The sequence below is a fragment of the Onychostruthus taczanowskii genome, unplaced genomic scaffold, assembly GCF_017590055.1.
Source record: "Onychostruthus taczanowskii isolate IOZ18803 unplaced genomic scaffold, ASM1759005v1 scaffold72, whole genome shotgun sequence".
Classification (NCBI taxonomy): domain Eukaryota; kingdom Metazoa; phylum Chordata; class Aves; order Passeriformes; family Passeridae; genus Onychostruthus; species Onychostruthus taczanowskii.
In genome coordinates, this window is record NW_024505008.1 from 70,860 (window position 1) to 89,052 (window position 18,193).

An 18,193-nucleotide genomic window follows, 5' to 3' on the forward strand; every position below is an offset into this window, starting at 1 on the left:
TTCCGAATTTCTAAAGGAGCACAGTAGGATTTAGCTCAGGTTCTGAATTACACACAATTTAATCTAAATCAGTACATCCCACCCTAGTGGCTTTTCTATTCAGCAAATAAAAGTAAAATGTTATACATTATAAATACAGGTGGGCTTTTTGATGTGAAAAAAGCATTTAAAAACCGTAGAACTATCTTACCTTCAACATACGTTGGAAATGAAGCCAAGCTTTTTCTGGACTGTAATTAAGACAGAAAGGATTTCAAACAGAACATAGCATGCACAAATATGCATTAAAAATTTCTCTGTACCAAAAAACCCAAACTTAAATTATCCACAGTTATTAGTAAAGATAGAACCACTTATTATTATTTACATTTATTATTTTCAAGCTCTAAGAACCTTCTAGAGTAAATTCAATGTATTCCATTTGTGTCTATTTAGTAGACCAAATACGGTAAGACCAGACTTCACTTACTTGTTGGTCTTCACTAGTGCATTAATTATCTACCAATAAGTACACTACATTTAATAATCAAGAAACATGGAGGAAAGTACATAATACTTCCAAGATACTGGATCTTCCAACTACAAATAAATACATACAGGAATATAAAAACTGCACTTTACTGTTATAATTCATGACTGAAACCATCATTAACAAAATACAGTTATTCATTAGGAATGGTTTTAGATGTATCCCTCACATTAATAGTGACTACAAAAAATCTTCCTAGATTTTAACAGGTTAGAGAGCAGCCTCTGTTCTCTGGGATAACTGGATTCACCATGACCTCAGCACCAACTGTGCTTACACAATGTTGAGCACAAAAACACATTTGGCAGCACCAATTACATAAATAGTGAAGGAATAAATAGAATCTTGACTTGTGCATGTAAATACATACACTAAAGTAATACCATACATCTTACTGGTATTTTCTGTGAAAGACTATGAGACTAACCCTTCAGATACCTGACAGCCATGACTATCAGTGAGTGAGATTCAGCAGCTTGTTTAATTAATAACATAAACCACATACAAAAATTTATCAAACAAAACTGCGTGTGGCACTGTATAATTTCTAATGGATATACTGAAATACCTGCTGCCATCATAGGCAGGTAAGTGGATAGTTAATGAATCTATGACTGACTGTACTAGCAGTAACTGCTCCAATAACTGCCTATTATCATTCAATTAAAAGAAAATCTATACACATGATCAGAATATGCATAAAACCTTCAATAATTTTAAGTATATTTCCAGATTATATATGTAGAAATATATGCCAAATTATTTTTCTTTGCAACAGGTAACTTACCAAGGTCTGTGTACTGATGGAAAACTCAGGTAAAACTAGAAAGGTGACAGTTATGTAACAGGTTGACTGACTTAACCCCAAGGAGTCTTTTCCTTTGTAAGATACGGAAAATTGATATGACAAATAATATTTTTAAAAATTATGCATGTCTTGCTATAAAATAAAATTTGTGAATTAAAAACAAAAGGCATGGGACACAGACAATTGAGCCTGCGCAAGCTTTAATTTCTTTTCATTTCCTATGAAAATTACTAAACTGAGAATCCAAGAATCCTGTCCATCGGGTTCTGTACTAGCATAAATAAAGATGTCAATAATCAATGGTCTTCTGCTGCCAATGCATTTAAGCTGCTGTGAGGACACTGACAAGCCTTTTCACATCTGTGGCTCTTTCACCTCTTCAGATGAATGCTTCCACTGGACTAGCTATCCATATAGACTCCAAGAACTGTTTGTAATAGTTGCTGATGTAGTACTAAAGGGGTCATTCAAACATTGGGCTCTGACAGGCTTAGAGGACAAATCCCCTACAAATGAGAGGCAGCTCACATACATAAATACTATACAAAGTATTTACTTCTTTTTGAGCAGTGAACAAAATTTTTGATACAGATTCAGCAACTGTTCAGCACCCTTAACTAGAAATTATTTTCAGGATAGAGTGGTGTAAACCACCATCCTGTAAGTCTTTATTCTCACTCACAAAAAATTTTTCTTGTTCATTACCCAGGTAGAAAGGCATTCTACAAAAACCATTAGAAGAGTAAAGTAACAGGCAAAGTTACCAATAGGTGGAAACCTACACCTTTTAATTTTACATAGCCATGAATAATGAAATATCAAGGTCATTAATATTTTATTACTTTCAATAATCTTGTTGCCATATGCTATTATAAATTTATATTTAATAAAAATGTTTCTCTAAGACCTAAAAATCCAGAAATTATGAGGCTGTTTTATCACTTTTGTTCTTGCACTAAAAACACTAAAGTGGGAATTATTCCCCATCTGAGGGAAACTAATAACCCAATACATTCTACAGTGAAACCTGGTTTACCACCTCTGTAACTATAGGTAAGCACATCTTAACAATTTAAATAAACATTGTTTTGTTTGTTTTCTTTCTTTTGAGAAGTTTACTGATACCTAAAAATAGCTAAAATATAAAATACATAGCGATAAAGTCTGTAGCAAAGAATGCTTAAGGCTTTAACGAGCTAACATTAAAGCAGATGAAAAATTAAAGGCATGATCTGTAGTTGAAAACTACAGAATATGAAAAAGTATTCTGTAGGGCTTCTTCAGTCTTTTGAAATTTTTCATTATTTTGTAAATTCAAATGCAGACTGGCACAATTACATGTTACAGCCTTTTCTATCCCTTGATAATTTCAAAAGTAAAAAGGAACAAATGGATTATCTATGTTTCATTTTTAATCCACTTATAGTAGATCAGGTTTTTAATTTTGGAAGACAACTCATCCATTGCTATGAGTAACAATATGGCATTTTATTATGGTAGTTTCTAGACTGCTTTCAAGTTTATGAAAAAAATGCAAATAAGCCAAATTTTTTGCAGATTTTTCTGTTTACAGAACCTGCCACTTTATCCAAATCCAAATCTTTTTTTTTAAATTATTTTCTTTTTACACTATGTGTAGTTCTATTCACACTTATTTTGTTTTGGTGGAAGTACTGCAGCCAGATGAGGGGAAAACCCCAAACTATGTAGCTTTATTCTGAGAAGCTTGGAGTCAGGAACTGAATTCTGATTAAGAATCACTTGCAGGCCACAATGACAAAATATTAAGCAGCATAATTTATTATGTAATAATTTAATTTAAGCACTTTTTCATTTGGCTGACAAGTACTCTTTCTTAGTGGGGGGAAAAAGGAAAAAAAAATGCTTCTTAGTTTTGTCTCTGCTACAGAGGGGATGTTGGCTGTTTGGTAAATCAGTACTCTGCAGCCTGTTAAACAAATTTAGTGACAGCTGAACACCGAGTCAGAAATGCCACGACAAGAAGTCTTCAGTATGTTAGAAATTCAGTCACACAGCCGGGCAAACATAAAGTAAAGAAGCATAAGGAAAGAAAAACAGAAGAAAAGGGATTGCACAAGTACAAGGGAGCAAGGAAAATCAAAAGGCATAAACAGCATGAACCAGACTGTGGCCTTTAAAAAGGTTTTACTTTACCTCTTTATTAGTGGAAACCTCTGCTGTACTGCAGGCATCCTGGTGATGTTGTCTGTTTGATGATTCAGCACCGCGAGGTGAAGAGGAATCTGGAGATGGAGACTAGACATGGCAAGAAAATCAAAAGTTATTGTGAGCACCCAATATAGAAATTATTCTATGTTCATTTTCTACATCCTATGCTCTGACATTCTAAGAAAGAAAAGGTAAAGTCACTTAAGAGTAAGCTGTGATGGGAGACAAGTGAATTGACCTTAAGCAGCACACAGGGATTCAGCTAAAGTTTATTTAGTTGTCAAACTGGGAGAAATGAATAAAAGACTGAAACTTCTCCATAAGCATACAGGCCCCCAGGTATTATTAACCTGAAGTACTAAACTAATCTAATCTGAGCAGAGGAAGGTCACAGCAGTTGTCTATAAAGGTTATTCCACTATCTTAGAAAACAACTTTTATCAACTGTGCAGAGTAATATTGATGTACTCAAGATTTTATTAATATATTCAATGACAATTCAATACCAGTATAATCAAGGACTGGGATTCCTCAATCTAGGTACAGTAAAGACTTGGAAAATATTCAACATTTCATGCTGTCAGCTCAGTACAAGCTCTTTAGATCAGATTTCCTCATTCTTCTCCTTTTTCCATAAACAATTTGGTGGAGAAACTGTCTAACGTGATTGACCAACAAGTATCTTGTTAAAGGCGAAGAACGTTCTCGGAAAGGATATTCTAATCACAGACAATTCCTAATGAATGCTAGTGATGAGAAAAAGCTGCAGCAAGGTATCTGAAGTACAGAGCAGGGGGTCCTGGTATGAGGGTGTGACACACCCTCATACCAGGACACTTAAGACACACTCAAGAACACAGAATGTGGAATTAATGAAGGTGACCGAAATGAAAGAGTACAAAGCTTTAACCCAGCAGGCATTTTTAGAGGCAGATTTTAATGAGACACCTACAAAATATGTCTGCCCAAGCCAAAATGGAAATCCTCAAAAGGGAAGTTTAGCATTTACCTACAGCTGGGTATTCAGCCCAATAGCCGTGGCATTCTACACTCTCCTTTAACATGGGAAGAATGCAGCTCTAGCTGTGCCAGCTCAACAGTTCATCACTGATGGCAAAACAAATCAAATGCTATTCTTATCTTTTCATAAACAGTATGACATAGCTTTTCTCTGAGCCAATGAGTCCTATCAGAAGAGGGATAAATTTCCAGTGGCCTGAGCTGGCAGCAGCTCCACCCTCATGCTCTGCATCCATTGCAGCTGAAAAATTCAGTTCCACGAAATAGTCTATAAAAACCCCACAAAACAAAACCAGGAACAAAAACTAAAACCCCAAACATCTAAGTTCCTCTTAGCCTCCCTTAGATATGAAATGAAACAAGAAAACATAACTCCTTTCTCCACTTCCTTCTCTTCACAGACATTCCTCTATCTCAGCTAATAACTAAGTATTATAATTATGGTTAACTAATAAATGCTTCCAAAGAGCTAAGAAGCAATTCTTTACAGATATCTCCTGTGTTAAAGAGCAGTCCCTGCATCTCCCTGTACTTTGCATCACAACTGCAAGACAGAAGAAGATGCAGCTGTGAAACAATCTCCATAAAGCTAGCATGTGGTTGCACAATCAGAAGAATTACTTGCCATACAGAGCACATGAGCAGCGGCTGTGGGAGAGATGCAGGCTCCCTTGAGTTGCTGTGTAATTACCAGTCAACAGGGCAACTGCACAAATAGCAACTCCTATTTACATAAGGAAGAGTTTTCATGGTGCTCACATTTTTATTATTATGCAGTATTTATGTATTAGGAATAAATTTAAAAGGTGTATTATACTATCAATACAATAATGGCATCTAGACATTGTAGCATTCAGCTTTAAACAAGAAACAAATAAAGTTACACATGAGATGTGTACGTGCACACACACAAAAGCGCTCTTTACAATAGCTGAAAACTCTCATATTCACATACTGAAGGATAAAGATTAATGATTTTATTTAAACCAGACAATTAGCATTAAGAAATTGCATATCACTTCAAATGTACTAGCAGTTACTCTAGTAGCACTATAAGTACTTTTACTCAGGTACTTCTATCTACAAAGTATCAGAACTAAGTTATTACATGCCTTTCTATATGCTCTGTTTGAATGTCTGCTCAAATATGTGTTTTGGGTGAGAAAAACCCCTGAACAGCAACAACCAACCAAACAACCCCCCCCCCAAAACCAAACCAAGAACCAGAACTACCAAACCCAAACATCAAACATCTTAAGTCTGCTGCATGACAGGACATGAGAGCTGTCCTTGAAAACATTTGTAAAGGAAAGTCCAGTCTTTGAAGAATTAACACTCAGTTCTCTTTGACACCAAAATACATTTTTGGAGGTACTGTATATAATGTACAAGGAAAGAATGCAGTCACAACAATAACAAGAAATAGCCTGATGGATCATAGAGAATAGATAATTTGCACAGCTGCTCTAAACAAAGTCTAAAATAAAGGCTTAGTGACTATTTCACTGTCATTTGTTAGTAACAAAACAAGTTTTAGAAGCCTAACAAAGTTGTTGTCAGAACAAACACAGTAAAGTCACATGATGCATGCTCTTATTAGGCACAGAGGTCTACCAATGGAATTAAGATTTTTTTTTTCTACATGAAGCAGTAAAAGACTGACAGCTATCCCTTTTTCCCTTGAATATCTACTTACATTTTTCTTATGATATTCAACCTGGTACATCCAAAAATTCTCCATCTCAACTTTGGCGTTCTTTGACTCTAACTAACATGCAACCCACTCCACCTGAGAAACCTTCCTTGCTCTTGTGCAGAAAGGTTTAGCAAAGGACCTTGTAAAAGGAGAGGATTGTGTTGCATCTAACCTATCCAAGTCAATCAGCTGTTTCCTATACAGTTCATGAAGAGACATGTAACTGACACTGAAACACTGAAACTCATAAAAGCTGTATTGTTTTATGTGCTTTTAGTAGCAGATCATTTGAAGAGAGTACAGCTTACAGGTCACATAGGCTAGGACAGAAGGGATGAAATCATATAATCATAGAGTCATAGACTCTTATATTTGAAGGAATCTTAAAGATCATCTAAATTTTACTGCCCCTGCCATGGACAGGGACACTTTCCAATACACTGAGTTGCACAAAGCCCCATCCAGCCTGGCCTTGAACACTTCCAAGGATGCAGCACCTGGATAAACTGTGCCAGTGCCTCACCACCCCCATGCTAAACAACTTTTCATGGCATCTAATCTAAACCTACTTTGTCGATTGAAGTGGTTCCCCCCTGTCCTGTCACTACATGCCCTTGTAAGAAGTTTTTCACTGAACAACATCCCTAAGTGCTTAACCTGCAGAGTTGCTCTCAATGAATTATTTATTTTTCCAGTTTGTGTTTGGGATTGCCCTGGCCCATGTGCAGGATGTTGCACTTGGCCTTGCTGAACTTCATGAGGCTCTCACAGGTCAGGGCCACCTCTCAAGCCTACCTATGTCTCTCTGGATGGCAACCCTTCCCTCCAGTGAGCTGACCACACCACTCAGCTTGGTGTTGGCAAACTTGCCAAGGGTGCACTCAATCCCACTGGTCCATGTTGCTCGCAAAGATGTTAACAGTACTGGTCATGTTCTGTTTTGAAAAAGGTAGTTTATTCAGAGGTTTTTTATATTACCATATGTGTGGACAAACCCACAAATGCTTCAGAAATTCAAGATTCACTTAAACAGCAGGACATTACTTATTTAACACTAATGTCTACCTACAGGTACATATGGCACAGGTATGGCAAAGTCTCCTTGTACATTATTAGCTCAGGAGACAATTGCATAAAGCAAGGGTTTAAATTTTATTTGTTTTAGAGACAGTGCACTGAAAAGAACCCATACACAGTATTAGAAAAGGTCAAAGAACTATGGAATCTTCAGGTCCAATGCGCAAGTATAGTCAGATGCATTCTATCACAAGAACTGCCTTTATCAGGACAACGATGGCAGTAAATCCCCCAGGTTTTAGGCCAACTATGTGATGGCAGTGTCCTCTGTCATTTGTACAGCTCAAATTCTGTTCACTAAAATACAGACTGAGACCACAGGTTTTAGTCGGCATAAATACCTGTAAAGAATGAAGCTAAAAGCTAATGATTATTGGTTGTCTTTGTTGAAAATTTAAGTACAGTGCCAAAAATGGTAGGCTTCATAAAAATGGTACCAACTTAGCACTTTACACATACCTGCATACTGTGGCACAATCTATGCAGTTCAATTTATAATTCTGACATACGGCTTCAACTGTGTACTGTAGTTCTGGTATAACTGCCTCTGCACATACCCCGTGCACTTACCTATCAGTTTGCTGGGTGCTCTGGGACCTGCCCCCTGTCAGTTTGTGCATACATGATGGGACAAGATGACCTGAGACAACGTTACTGGCTGAACTGCTCCTTCAGAACAACACATCTGATTAACTGTTATAGCACCTCTCCATGGAAGAATTTCAGGCAGCCAAAAGAGATTCCCCCAAAAGGCTCCTCCTGTGCCCAAGACAACTGATAAGCACCATTTATCAATTTAACTACCATCCTGGGTAGTTAGCATCTGAAGTGAGGGGCTCTGTCAGTTAGGCCTCTGACTGATCCAACAGCTGACCCATGCAGTTGCTTGCCACAGAAATGACCAATTTGCTTATGGCTACGATACTTGCTGGTAGTCAACAGAAGTTATTCCTGCCTATGCAGATAACATCACATACAGCAGTCTCATTACACATTCAACAAAGGAGGTGTTTTGTACATAGCTTAAGGTAAACAATAGCAATGGATCAGACATGCTGGAGCAATCATATAGGATCACAGACCAACTGTATCTAAGAACAAATGCAGTTTGGGAAGTCTTGGTTTGTGGAATTTCCTCTGATCCAGGTGATGACGTCCTGCAAAGACAGAGCCTCCTGTCACTTACCATCATCTGGACAATGAAAAACAATCCCATTTCAGAGACCTGACTCAGTGCTGGCTGCTTCTTTGAGTATGGACTTCCTTAGCCATAGTTTCACTTCAACTTCCAGTGCAGTTTTATGTGTCAGTCTGAAAACAATCACTCTGGATTCCTCCTGCGTGTTCAGAAGATTTTAACTATAGCAAGTGCTGTTTTAGTTTTCAACACAGAAAAATCAAGTTATTTTAATCTTTCAATAATTTAAAAATATAATCAAACAAAACAATGTTCAAGGGGTTATGTATCCAGTGCCCACCATGTTTAAAACCAAGTAACTCTGGCAGTTTACTGGCCAGTAAATCTGGAAGTGTTTGTCTCCAAGCAGACTAATTGTTAAATTTAAGCCTTCTTCTGTGTGACTGATTAATAAAATGCTTTGTTTAGTTTGCTTTGGTTCTTTAGTGATTTCTGGTTGGGGCATTTGGAGTTTTTGCCCTGCATAAACTTAAGTCTGGGTCTCTCATAAATGATGCAAAGCTGACCTACAGTTTGTGTGCTCAACCAACAGTTTTAAAAGACCTACTCAGAAAAAAACTCAACAATATCCTGTCAATAAAAATTCATCTTTATTTCAATTGTTTCCTTTCTCTTTTTTCTTCTCAGTTCATTTATTACTGAAGCCTGCTTAATTATTTAAAAGACTTCTCCATTGCCTTTTAATAATACATTACTCCTGCTGTGGAAGAAGTGAGGCAAATTCATCTCCATGAAAACACTGAGGTATCCAAATTGACAAAATCCTGCAACTCAGAATGCAAGAGTTGAAATGAAATATACATAACCAAGAACAACAGAGAAGCAAAACAATGCAGCTCAGTTCTGTTCCACCTGACAGATTTGTCTCTAGTTCTGAATTTCTACTTCACAAATCTAAACCACCCATATACGTGATTTTACTTTGTGTTAGGGTTTACTCTAACATTCCACCACTTCAAATGTCTGCAAAGGAACAGAGATTATAAACACCAGTGACAGGACAAAATGAAAACTTGGTTTTCAGATCTATAACCCCATGGATAAATGAACAGACCTCAGAAAAAAAGTCATGGTAATTGGTTCTCAAATGGATGATTTCTACTTCCAAATCATTGTTTTCTTCTGGTTATGGCAGAGTTGAAGCATTCAGCCTGCTTCCACTCTATTTAATTCACAGCCCAAGAAATTCTATTTGACTTTTTTGAGCCTTTAAGTGTTTTTCTCAGTACGTTTTTGTACATCCGCAACTAAGTAAGCCACTCTTCTCAAAGCTCTGTAACAAAGATACTTTATTCCCATACACTTTAAACACAAGAATATTTCATTGCATTCTGAATTATCTACTACACAAAACTGTAATCCTTTCCACTTGAACATGTGGATGAACATTTATCCTCAAATCCAGATCCAAACACTGCATGTCTTCTATTAAGACCTTTAAACATCACAATTTCTGTGCTTGCCTAGGCACACTGACAGCAGGTTTCCAATAGAGAATCTGACAAGAATGGTGGGCAAGAGCTACCTAAATGGAATATGGGCCTACCCTTCCAGTGAGAAAACTAAGTGCATCTAAAATGTATTTTCCTAAAGGGTGCCTTACTCCACTACTCTCAGGCACAGGTGTTACTACAAGGTTCATGCTTAACCTTTTTCATAGCTCCAGCTACTAACTTTATTCATTATGATGAAAAGGCTGAGAGAATTTGGATCGTTCAGTCTGGAAAAGAGAAGGCCTTGGGTGACCTAAATGCAGCCTTCCAGTGCCTGAAGAGCGCCTAAATGAAAGACGGAGAGAGATTGCATGCAAGAGCATATAGTGTCAGGACAAGGGGAATGGCTTCAAACTGAAAGCGGGCAGGTAGAGATTAGATACTAGGAAGAAATTCTTTATTGTGAAAATGGTAAGGCACTGGAACAGACTGCCCACAGAAGATGCGGCTTCCTCATCCCTGGAGGTGTTAAAGGCCAGACTGGATGGGGCTGTGAACAACCTGGTCTAGAGGGAGGCTGGAACTAGATGATCTTCAAGGTCCCTTCAACAACAAACTATTTTATGATTTCATGATTTTATGAGTGAACAAAATATCTCCATTTCACACTCAAAAACCACAGTCTTGTTCCACATGAAGCAACAATGCAGTTCCACAGTCTTTCCATCAAGGATCAGTTTCCTGATGCCACATTTCTTGCAGCTGTGCAGCTCTAACTGCTATTGTATTTGAGAAAGAGATCTTCATGAAGCCCTATCCAAATGATGATCTGCTTTGGTTTGAAAGGTTTCTGATAAACAAACTTTGGAAATATATGCCAATTGTACAGATCTCATTTGTGTGGCAAATGTTAAAAAATACTCTTACTGCCTTTATTCAAAAGACACTGAGAATTTTTCAGCTTTTATCAAATACACAAGTACAACACCTTCCCCACAAACTCACTGTCCAGACCACCTCAAATTCAAGTGAAAACATGCACCATTAAACCAGGGTGCACAAGGTACACAGCAGCTAATATTCTCCATTGTTAAATATTAAACAGGTACCTGTTTAAACTATTCATTTATTCACAGAAGTCTGCTACCTGCCTCCTACACCACAGGACTACCAGAGTTTATTACAGCAGAACTGTCCATGGGCAGTGAGCAATTTACTTTTCTCATACACCTTACCAAACACTTCTTTTGAGAAGAAATATCAAGGAATGACTGATAATCCTGGTAGATTAATCTGTGAATTAAACTGGAATCAGTCCTCACATACAGTATCTTTCAGATACTGTATCTTTCTTACCGTCAGAGTCATTGCATGTCTTTCCCAGCAGTCCCAAACTATACCTAGCTGCAGGCTAGCTAAATACCTCTAAATTATTAGCTTCTTAAAATAGTCTCTGGACACTTCTAAATGGCATCCTACCAAACATTCTGCTGTTAATGTATTACCCAAATGCTTAGCATTGCGGTGTAATAGTCACTTTCTTGGGAAAAAAGGCAAAGGAGACTTGCATTTAATGAGCCCCAACCACAAATCATTCTTCTTGCTTCACTGGTCTCTAGCGGACAGCTTCTAGCTAAATAAAAAGTAACTGCTGTTTGTGTCTAAAGAAGCCTTATGTACCGCATGATTCATTATTAGAAATATTTTCAGGTAAGTTCTATCTCTGAAAGAAAACTGTTTAACATAATTTGAGGGTAGTTTTCAAAGTAGACCTGCAAAATAACTGAAGGCAAAAAAAGCATCCAATTTGCATTATTTATCTGTAGCAATTTGATACTTCTGGGGCAAGAAAATGGTGTCTGCCTGAAGGTAAAAACACTCACATTTCCAGGTCAATACTACAAATCAGACTGAAAAACATCTCTGGCATATACTGGTTACACTGAAAAGACCCCATCTGAGACTGTGCTTTTTTCTTGAGGGAGACAGAAGAACAATTTACAATTAGATGAATGGACTCCAATTATATTTTCATTACATTGACCACTTATGGTCACTTAGTCAACACAAGCTATTTTTGCCCAATTTACAGCTAAGCAATTCTAGGAATGCTGGATTAAAGAAAGCAGACAGTTTTTGAGTTGCCATCTAAATTAAAGAATCAAGTAAAGCAAATATATATCTTTTCATCAGGAAAAAACAAAATTCCTACTCAGTCCCAAGTCCCTTCCACAACAAGTCTCCTCAATCTGCTATAGATCATCTAAATTATTTGTGTAATTTACTTCTTCCTTCCAAGAACACAGACATACTGTACATCTCCAACCATCACTTCTCTCTTTGCTGAGCTATAATAACTGTGATTATAAATCACTGTTTTGATTTCAGCCAGCCCTGAAAATTTCAGTCAGGTTCTTATCTGACTTGGTACAAAAAATATTGAATGAGGAATCAAATTTTTGGTGCAAAACGGGAACCTCTTTGTACTTAAATATCTAATGTATGCAGAGTCCAATAAAAACACTGTTTTGCTCACTGTATGAGCATACCAGGCTGAGTCATATCAGCACATCTCAGAAAAGTTCATTTCTGCAAGATGCACCTGGATTTTGGAGAGCAGGTGAAGTACCTTCAGAAGAACTCGATGCTCTCAGGATCTACAACCTAATGTCACCAAGACCATCACGGCACTCTGTTACAATCAGTTAAGAAGCAACAGGAAGTTCTTTGATCCTCCAAGCAGTAACAGCATTTTCAGACAATATGGTAAATAAAATGTGTAGAAAAGAGCAGTGTGATCTATTTGAAAATGGGGACAAAATTATTTTAGTTTCATAAACTTCTAAAGTTAAGTTAAAAATAATTCCACACAAAATAATCCGGGAAGATTTCTTTCCTCACATGACTGCAAATCAATTCTGTAACAGATGTAACTTTAAAAATATTTGTAGAAATAACTTGTGCAGTATAGTTTTTGTTTGGGCTTTTTTCAAGGTTCAATTAGGCTTTCTATGAAGAATCAGGAAAAAACCCCTACAACACCCTCATCACTGTGTTTCTAACACTTCTGCAGGGAAAAAAAATCTGGAAGCTGTATGTATCAATCAGCTTGCATGTTTTTACAGCATCCCAAACACCATGCTCCAAAAATCTTTTGCTATCTGTAGAATACTAGCCTTCCTCATTTTGAAGAGAGATAAACAAATCAGAAGCCTGTTATAGATATACCTGGCATATGACCTTTTTTCACCATCTGAATTCCCTTTGCATTAACTGAAGTGTCTTGAATAGCTCCCATGTATTCCTAGAATGTTAAAATAATTCAGTCTAAAATACCAAAATAACACACAAGAAGTTCTATTTCTGTTGTTCTTCAAAAAAACCCAAACAAAAAAAACCCCAAAAAAACAACAAAAAGAAAACCTAAAAGCAAACAAAAAGCCACCCCCTCCCCCCACCCAAAAAAAAAAACCCCAAAAAAACCAAAACAAAACCAAAAAAACCCACAACAACCAAACCCAAACAAAAGGTCACAAAACCTATTCCACAGCAATACAGAGGAATGGAGCAATGTTTGCAGGTACTTGCCCTGGAAGTATAACATAGGAACATGTAATAGAAACTTTTTGGTCAATATATTAAGCCTACCAGCTCTTTTCATGTCAGGCATAAATTTAACCCACTTAACAGTTGCTTATGAGTTTATTTTATAAAATAATGCAGAAAACTCATAAAACTTGTAGTAAATATTAACTTAAAGACAGTTGGAACCACAACCTGGTAGACAACGCTGATCCAAGTTAAACCTCATGCCAAAAGTACACAATTTCAGAAATGCTAATGCTTAAATCTGAACAACTGCCTTCAATACTCAGGTTGCTTTAAATACCACTTTGCAGTGATAATGTAATACACTGAGGTTCGTAATACACTGAGTTCTAGAGACTTCGATTTGACATGCAAGTTTTCTAGAACATGAATCTGAACTATGCTATCATCATAAAGAATATTACCAGATTTCTGATAGAACTGTTGGGACCATTACATAACAGACCATGAAACTTAGAAACTTAAGAGTTAACAAAAGCATACAAAGATAAGACAGTAGAAAACTGTCTGGTTGCTATCCTAAAATATATTACGGCAGTAAAAAATGTAACAGTGTTTGTTTCAGAAAAGACATAAAGATCTTCATGTGACAAATTCTTATACATCATACCTGAGGCGTCAGCAGAGTTAAATAAAGAAAAATCTGGCTACTTGATAATGCATGTTTACTTCTCTTATGCTCTCTAGGGTACAAATTTAAAATAAAGCACTTTTCAAGAACAGGACACATAACATGAATGTAATGCACCCTCCCTCACTGCCATGCATGTCACAGTTAAAAGAATTAGACACATATAACCTGAGAGGTGAAAGCTTTGTGTACTCACATCCCCATCTAGTGGCCTCTGGTCATCAGAATCCCTGGATGGACTGATGTCCTGCCGCATCACCCAGATAGGCTCCTTAGGTTCATCAGGGGTATAAGGAGAACGGATGGTCCTTGTCTTCACTTCCTCAATAGCTTCTTTAATATCCTTGATGGCCAGTGAAATTGCATCTCTTTTTTCCTTGCTGTACCGTTGTACAGATTCTCCCGAGCCAGATGTAACTCGAGAACCAGATGTTAGCTGGCCATTACTTTCATGCCCACCGCTGACAAGAGCCTGGCTATGCTCCAGACTCTGCTCTGACTCTGGCATGTCTTCAGCTGCCTTATCTAAGCTCTGGGAGCTCATGCTCTGCTTCACCTCTGCTACAATCTGATCTATGTCCTCCTCTTGTTCGTAACTATCCATTCTTGGGTAGGGTGCAAACTCTGCTTCCTTTTCAGGGCTGTCAGACTCTCCATCAGACCGTTCATCATAATGGTGAAGGCGGGCACCAAGTGCCTCCTTGCGGTAATTGTCAGCTTCCTCCCTCTCCCGCTCATATTGCTGGATGCCCTCCCTAACATCAAGATCTGGTGTGTCTCCTATTTCCTCATACACATGCTCCTGCAGCCCATAGTCAGCGTAAGCCTCTGCATACTGTTCATCCTCTCCTCGATGGAAGAGGCGATGTGTGTAGACATAACCTGAGTAGGCTGCATTCATGGCTTCCTCATGCTCAATGGAATGGAAATGTAAGTGATTGGGCAATGTTCGGTTATGAATGGCCTCGCCATGCTCAGCCTCGGCATTCTCTGTGTACTCCTCAGACTCAGGCCTGTACTGCACTGCATATGCACTCTCATCCTCATTTTCCTGCAATCTCTCAACATCATAACTATCCTCCACTGTGGCTATCACATCTCCTTCTGCAGTATCTGTGTGATTGTGGAAACCACTCTCAGTGCTGGCTGACCGAGCTAACATGCCTTCCTCCTCCTGCCCAGACAGGCCCACGTGGCTGCTGCTGGTGTGCCTTGGGTAGCGAACCGCATACCTCTGCTCCTCTTCCACCTCTGAGTGCTCCAGGTCAGCTTCCACTGACTCACTCACGGCTCTGTTTGCTGGCTCTTCACTGATCTCCCCCTCAGGTGGTCCAACCAAATGGTTCATGGCAAGTTTTGGAGAGTAGGTCACTTATTCTGCTGACATTTTGTCTATCACAGCTGAAATAAAAAAAAATAAAAAAAATAAAACAAACAAACAAACAAACAAACAAAAAACTTTAACATTACCCCCAATAAAAAACTGGAGTTAATAAACAGAAGCAATAAGATGCACCCTTCCTTCTCAGCAGACAAACATCTGACTCAGCTCTGCAGTCAGGTAATAGCACAACAGTATGATATCCCATGCAAATGATCTCCAACAGCAGCAACCAACAACAACACCCTTGGGGACTGCACTTCCCCCTTGCATGGACAAATTCTTTATGGAAGTATCATTTCCAAATAACCCCTTGGAGATACCTGTATGCACTGCAGTGGCATTGCAATGATGCTGTCATATTAAAAAAGTTAATTTTTGCCAGGAAGTGAAAGATGGCAGAGATGACAGAAATATTTCACCTTAGTGAAATTATTATTGAAAGCACTTATTGAAAGTGCTCCAGCACTTTCCCTACAGATCACTAACTTGGAGCAAAGGAAAGCTGCTGTAATGTAAAAGAGCAGATTTAGTCCTGTAATAGGAGTCTGCAGTTGCTCAGATACATGAGAGTTATGCATTCAATACTTCTTCAGTATGACATCTTCAGTGAACTAGTCACCCTATGCACTTTTAAAAAATCAGCAGAAATTAAAGTTCTACTGTAGCAGGCCCAGGGCCTGCAATGGCTCCTTGAAGGTCAGAAGCCTGAGCTAGGAAATGCCAAGTCACGATGACTGGGCCTTAGAAGCCCCTCTCTTCCGCCTTTCGGACCCTGCTTATCTCTCTGTAAGCCTATAGGTCACTTTCCCCTGACCCTTTCTATTGGACAGTTTCCAAAACCTCTGTAGGGTACAAAAACCCCTAATTCTGCCTGGTTCGGCAGAAGAGCTGTCACTGAGACCCTTCGTGGAAGACCCTAATAAAGAATCTCGCGGAATCGTCAAACAGCCATCTCCTCTCTCTCCCTGCGTCTGCTGCTACGGCCACAAGCAAGCAAAAAGAGCTGATAATCATACAGAGCTGATAATCACTAAAGAGCTGAAAATCACTTGAGCTTGCTTGGCTGCCTGCAGCTGGGAATGGCTTGGGAGATCGGACCTAGCCTGAGACCTAGCCTGAGCCTCCACTGAGCTATCCTGGCCACGGCAGTCCAGCGGGCGCAGCCCAGCTGGAACCTGCTGAGATATTCTACTCTCAGGGCGCAGTACATCTGCAGCACCTGTTTCTCCTTCCTAGAGAAGAATCAGGTGCTTTCTCTTCTTCTTTCTAGATACAACACAGTTGTCTTCCTGGAATCTACCTATAATCAGTTTAAGACGGCTTCCTTCCTAAACATAGTGACAACATTTCTAATATCCGTAACCATGACTGCATTGAGACTAGTGGGGAATCTCAGCCTTGCTAATTGAGTAAAAAATCTCAAAAGGTCATGTAGTTACTAGAGAAGTCTGCCAATAATAAAAAATATGCAGCGAACAGAAACAGGCCTATCTGGCTCATAAGGTTTTCTTTTTATAAAACACCTTCAGCTATTTGGAACCTTGTTCTACGTGTTTAAGATGCAGTGTCATAAAGAGGACCTGTCATGTCCTTTTATCTACCTAAATCAAGCCACATATCAATAAATAAAATACAGCTCTAGCTTGTGACTTTCTGACAAGTACTAAAAGAAAAGGTACCTATTGGAAGACTGCTAACTTGAAGGATCTATAAAAGCATGTGTCAACAGCCAACTAAAAAAATTAATGTGAATGTGAAATAGAACTTGGATCAAGTCTAGTAAATGGAGGTAGGGAGGCTCAGGTGGCACTTTGCTGACTAAATGAGCTCTGTGCAGAAGAGCAGTAGGAATAACTTCCTGTGAGGAGAAAGCAACAGCAAATTCAGTTGCTCTCTATCAGAAAAGTTGACAGGCAGGCAAGCCAAGGTATGCGTCAAACTAAACTTCCACAGGAAATCCAGAGGGTGCAGCTTCCAGCTCAGTGAACACCCCTTGCTTTTATTACATCTAATGTTTTAGCCCTTTAAACACAGGAGTCCTTAAAAAAAATACAGTTGTAAAGTAATAGCTAATAAATCATATTAGATGGACCTATAAGGATGTTGTACACAAACTAATCCCTTTTCAAAATAACTATGCAAAAACCCAGTTTGTTTTTCTCAGCTAATGAAAGCGAGTTAATAAGGTTTCAGTGACAAGATAAAGTTTTTTCCAGCTAAGACTTCCAAGGCATTAGGAAAAAATGGGTAGAATACAGGTGTATATACTGGTGTGCACCAGAACTAAACACTCTTCCCCCCACAGAGCATATGGTAAGAAAGCAAGAACAACAATATCAGACAGCCTTCCATTTTTAGCCCAGAAAAAGGGTGAGGATGCCAAGGTTCAAGAGCCCTTTGAAAAGTCTTTCCCAAAGAGAATTAGAGCAGAGGAATTCAGCACAAATAGCTTGGTTTGTACCCCGCACTGTGAGCTGCAGATTGAGCTCCGGGTGGCAGGAGACCCAAGCAAGAGGCCAGAAGTGCCAACTCTTTGCAAAACATAGGACACAAAGATGCTGGTGCCAGCCAGACGGATAAACAAGATGGCTACTGAGACACAGCCGGAGTCAAAGACT

The 18,193-nt window shown here is 38.5% G+C and overlaps 1 protein-coding gene across 2 annotated transcripts in view; it reads right to left on the reverse strand.

Moving 5' to 3' along the window:
- APBA1 (amyloid beta precursor protein binding family A member 1) overlaps positions 1-18,193 on the reverse strand; it is an 84,003-nt gene that overhangs the window by 24,920 nt on the left and 40,890 nt on the right. For both annotated transcript variants that reach the window (XM_041422177.1, XM_041422176.1), the window contains exons 2-4: positions 14,388-15,592; positions 3,513-3,614; positions 191-230 (exon numbers count right to left, since the gene is read on the reverse strand). In XM_041422177.1, coding sequence (XP_041278111.1) covers positions 191-230; positions 3,513-3,614; positions 14,388-15,539 — 1,294 coding nt within the window. In that variant the 5' untranslated portion in view covers positions 15,540-15,592. The remainder of the gene's footprint in view (positions 1-190; positions 231-3,512; positions 3,615-14,387; positions 15,593-18,193) is intronic.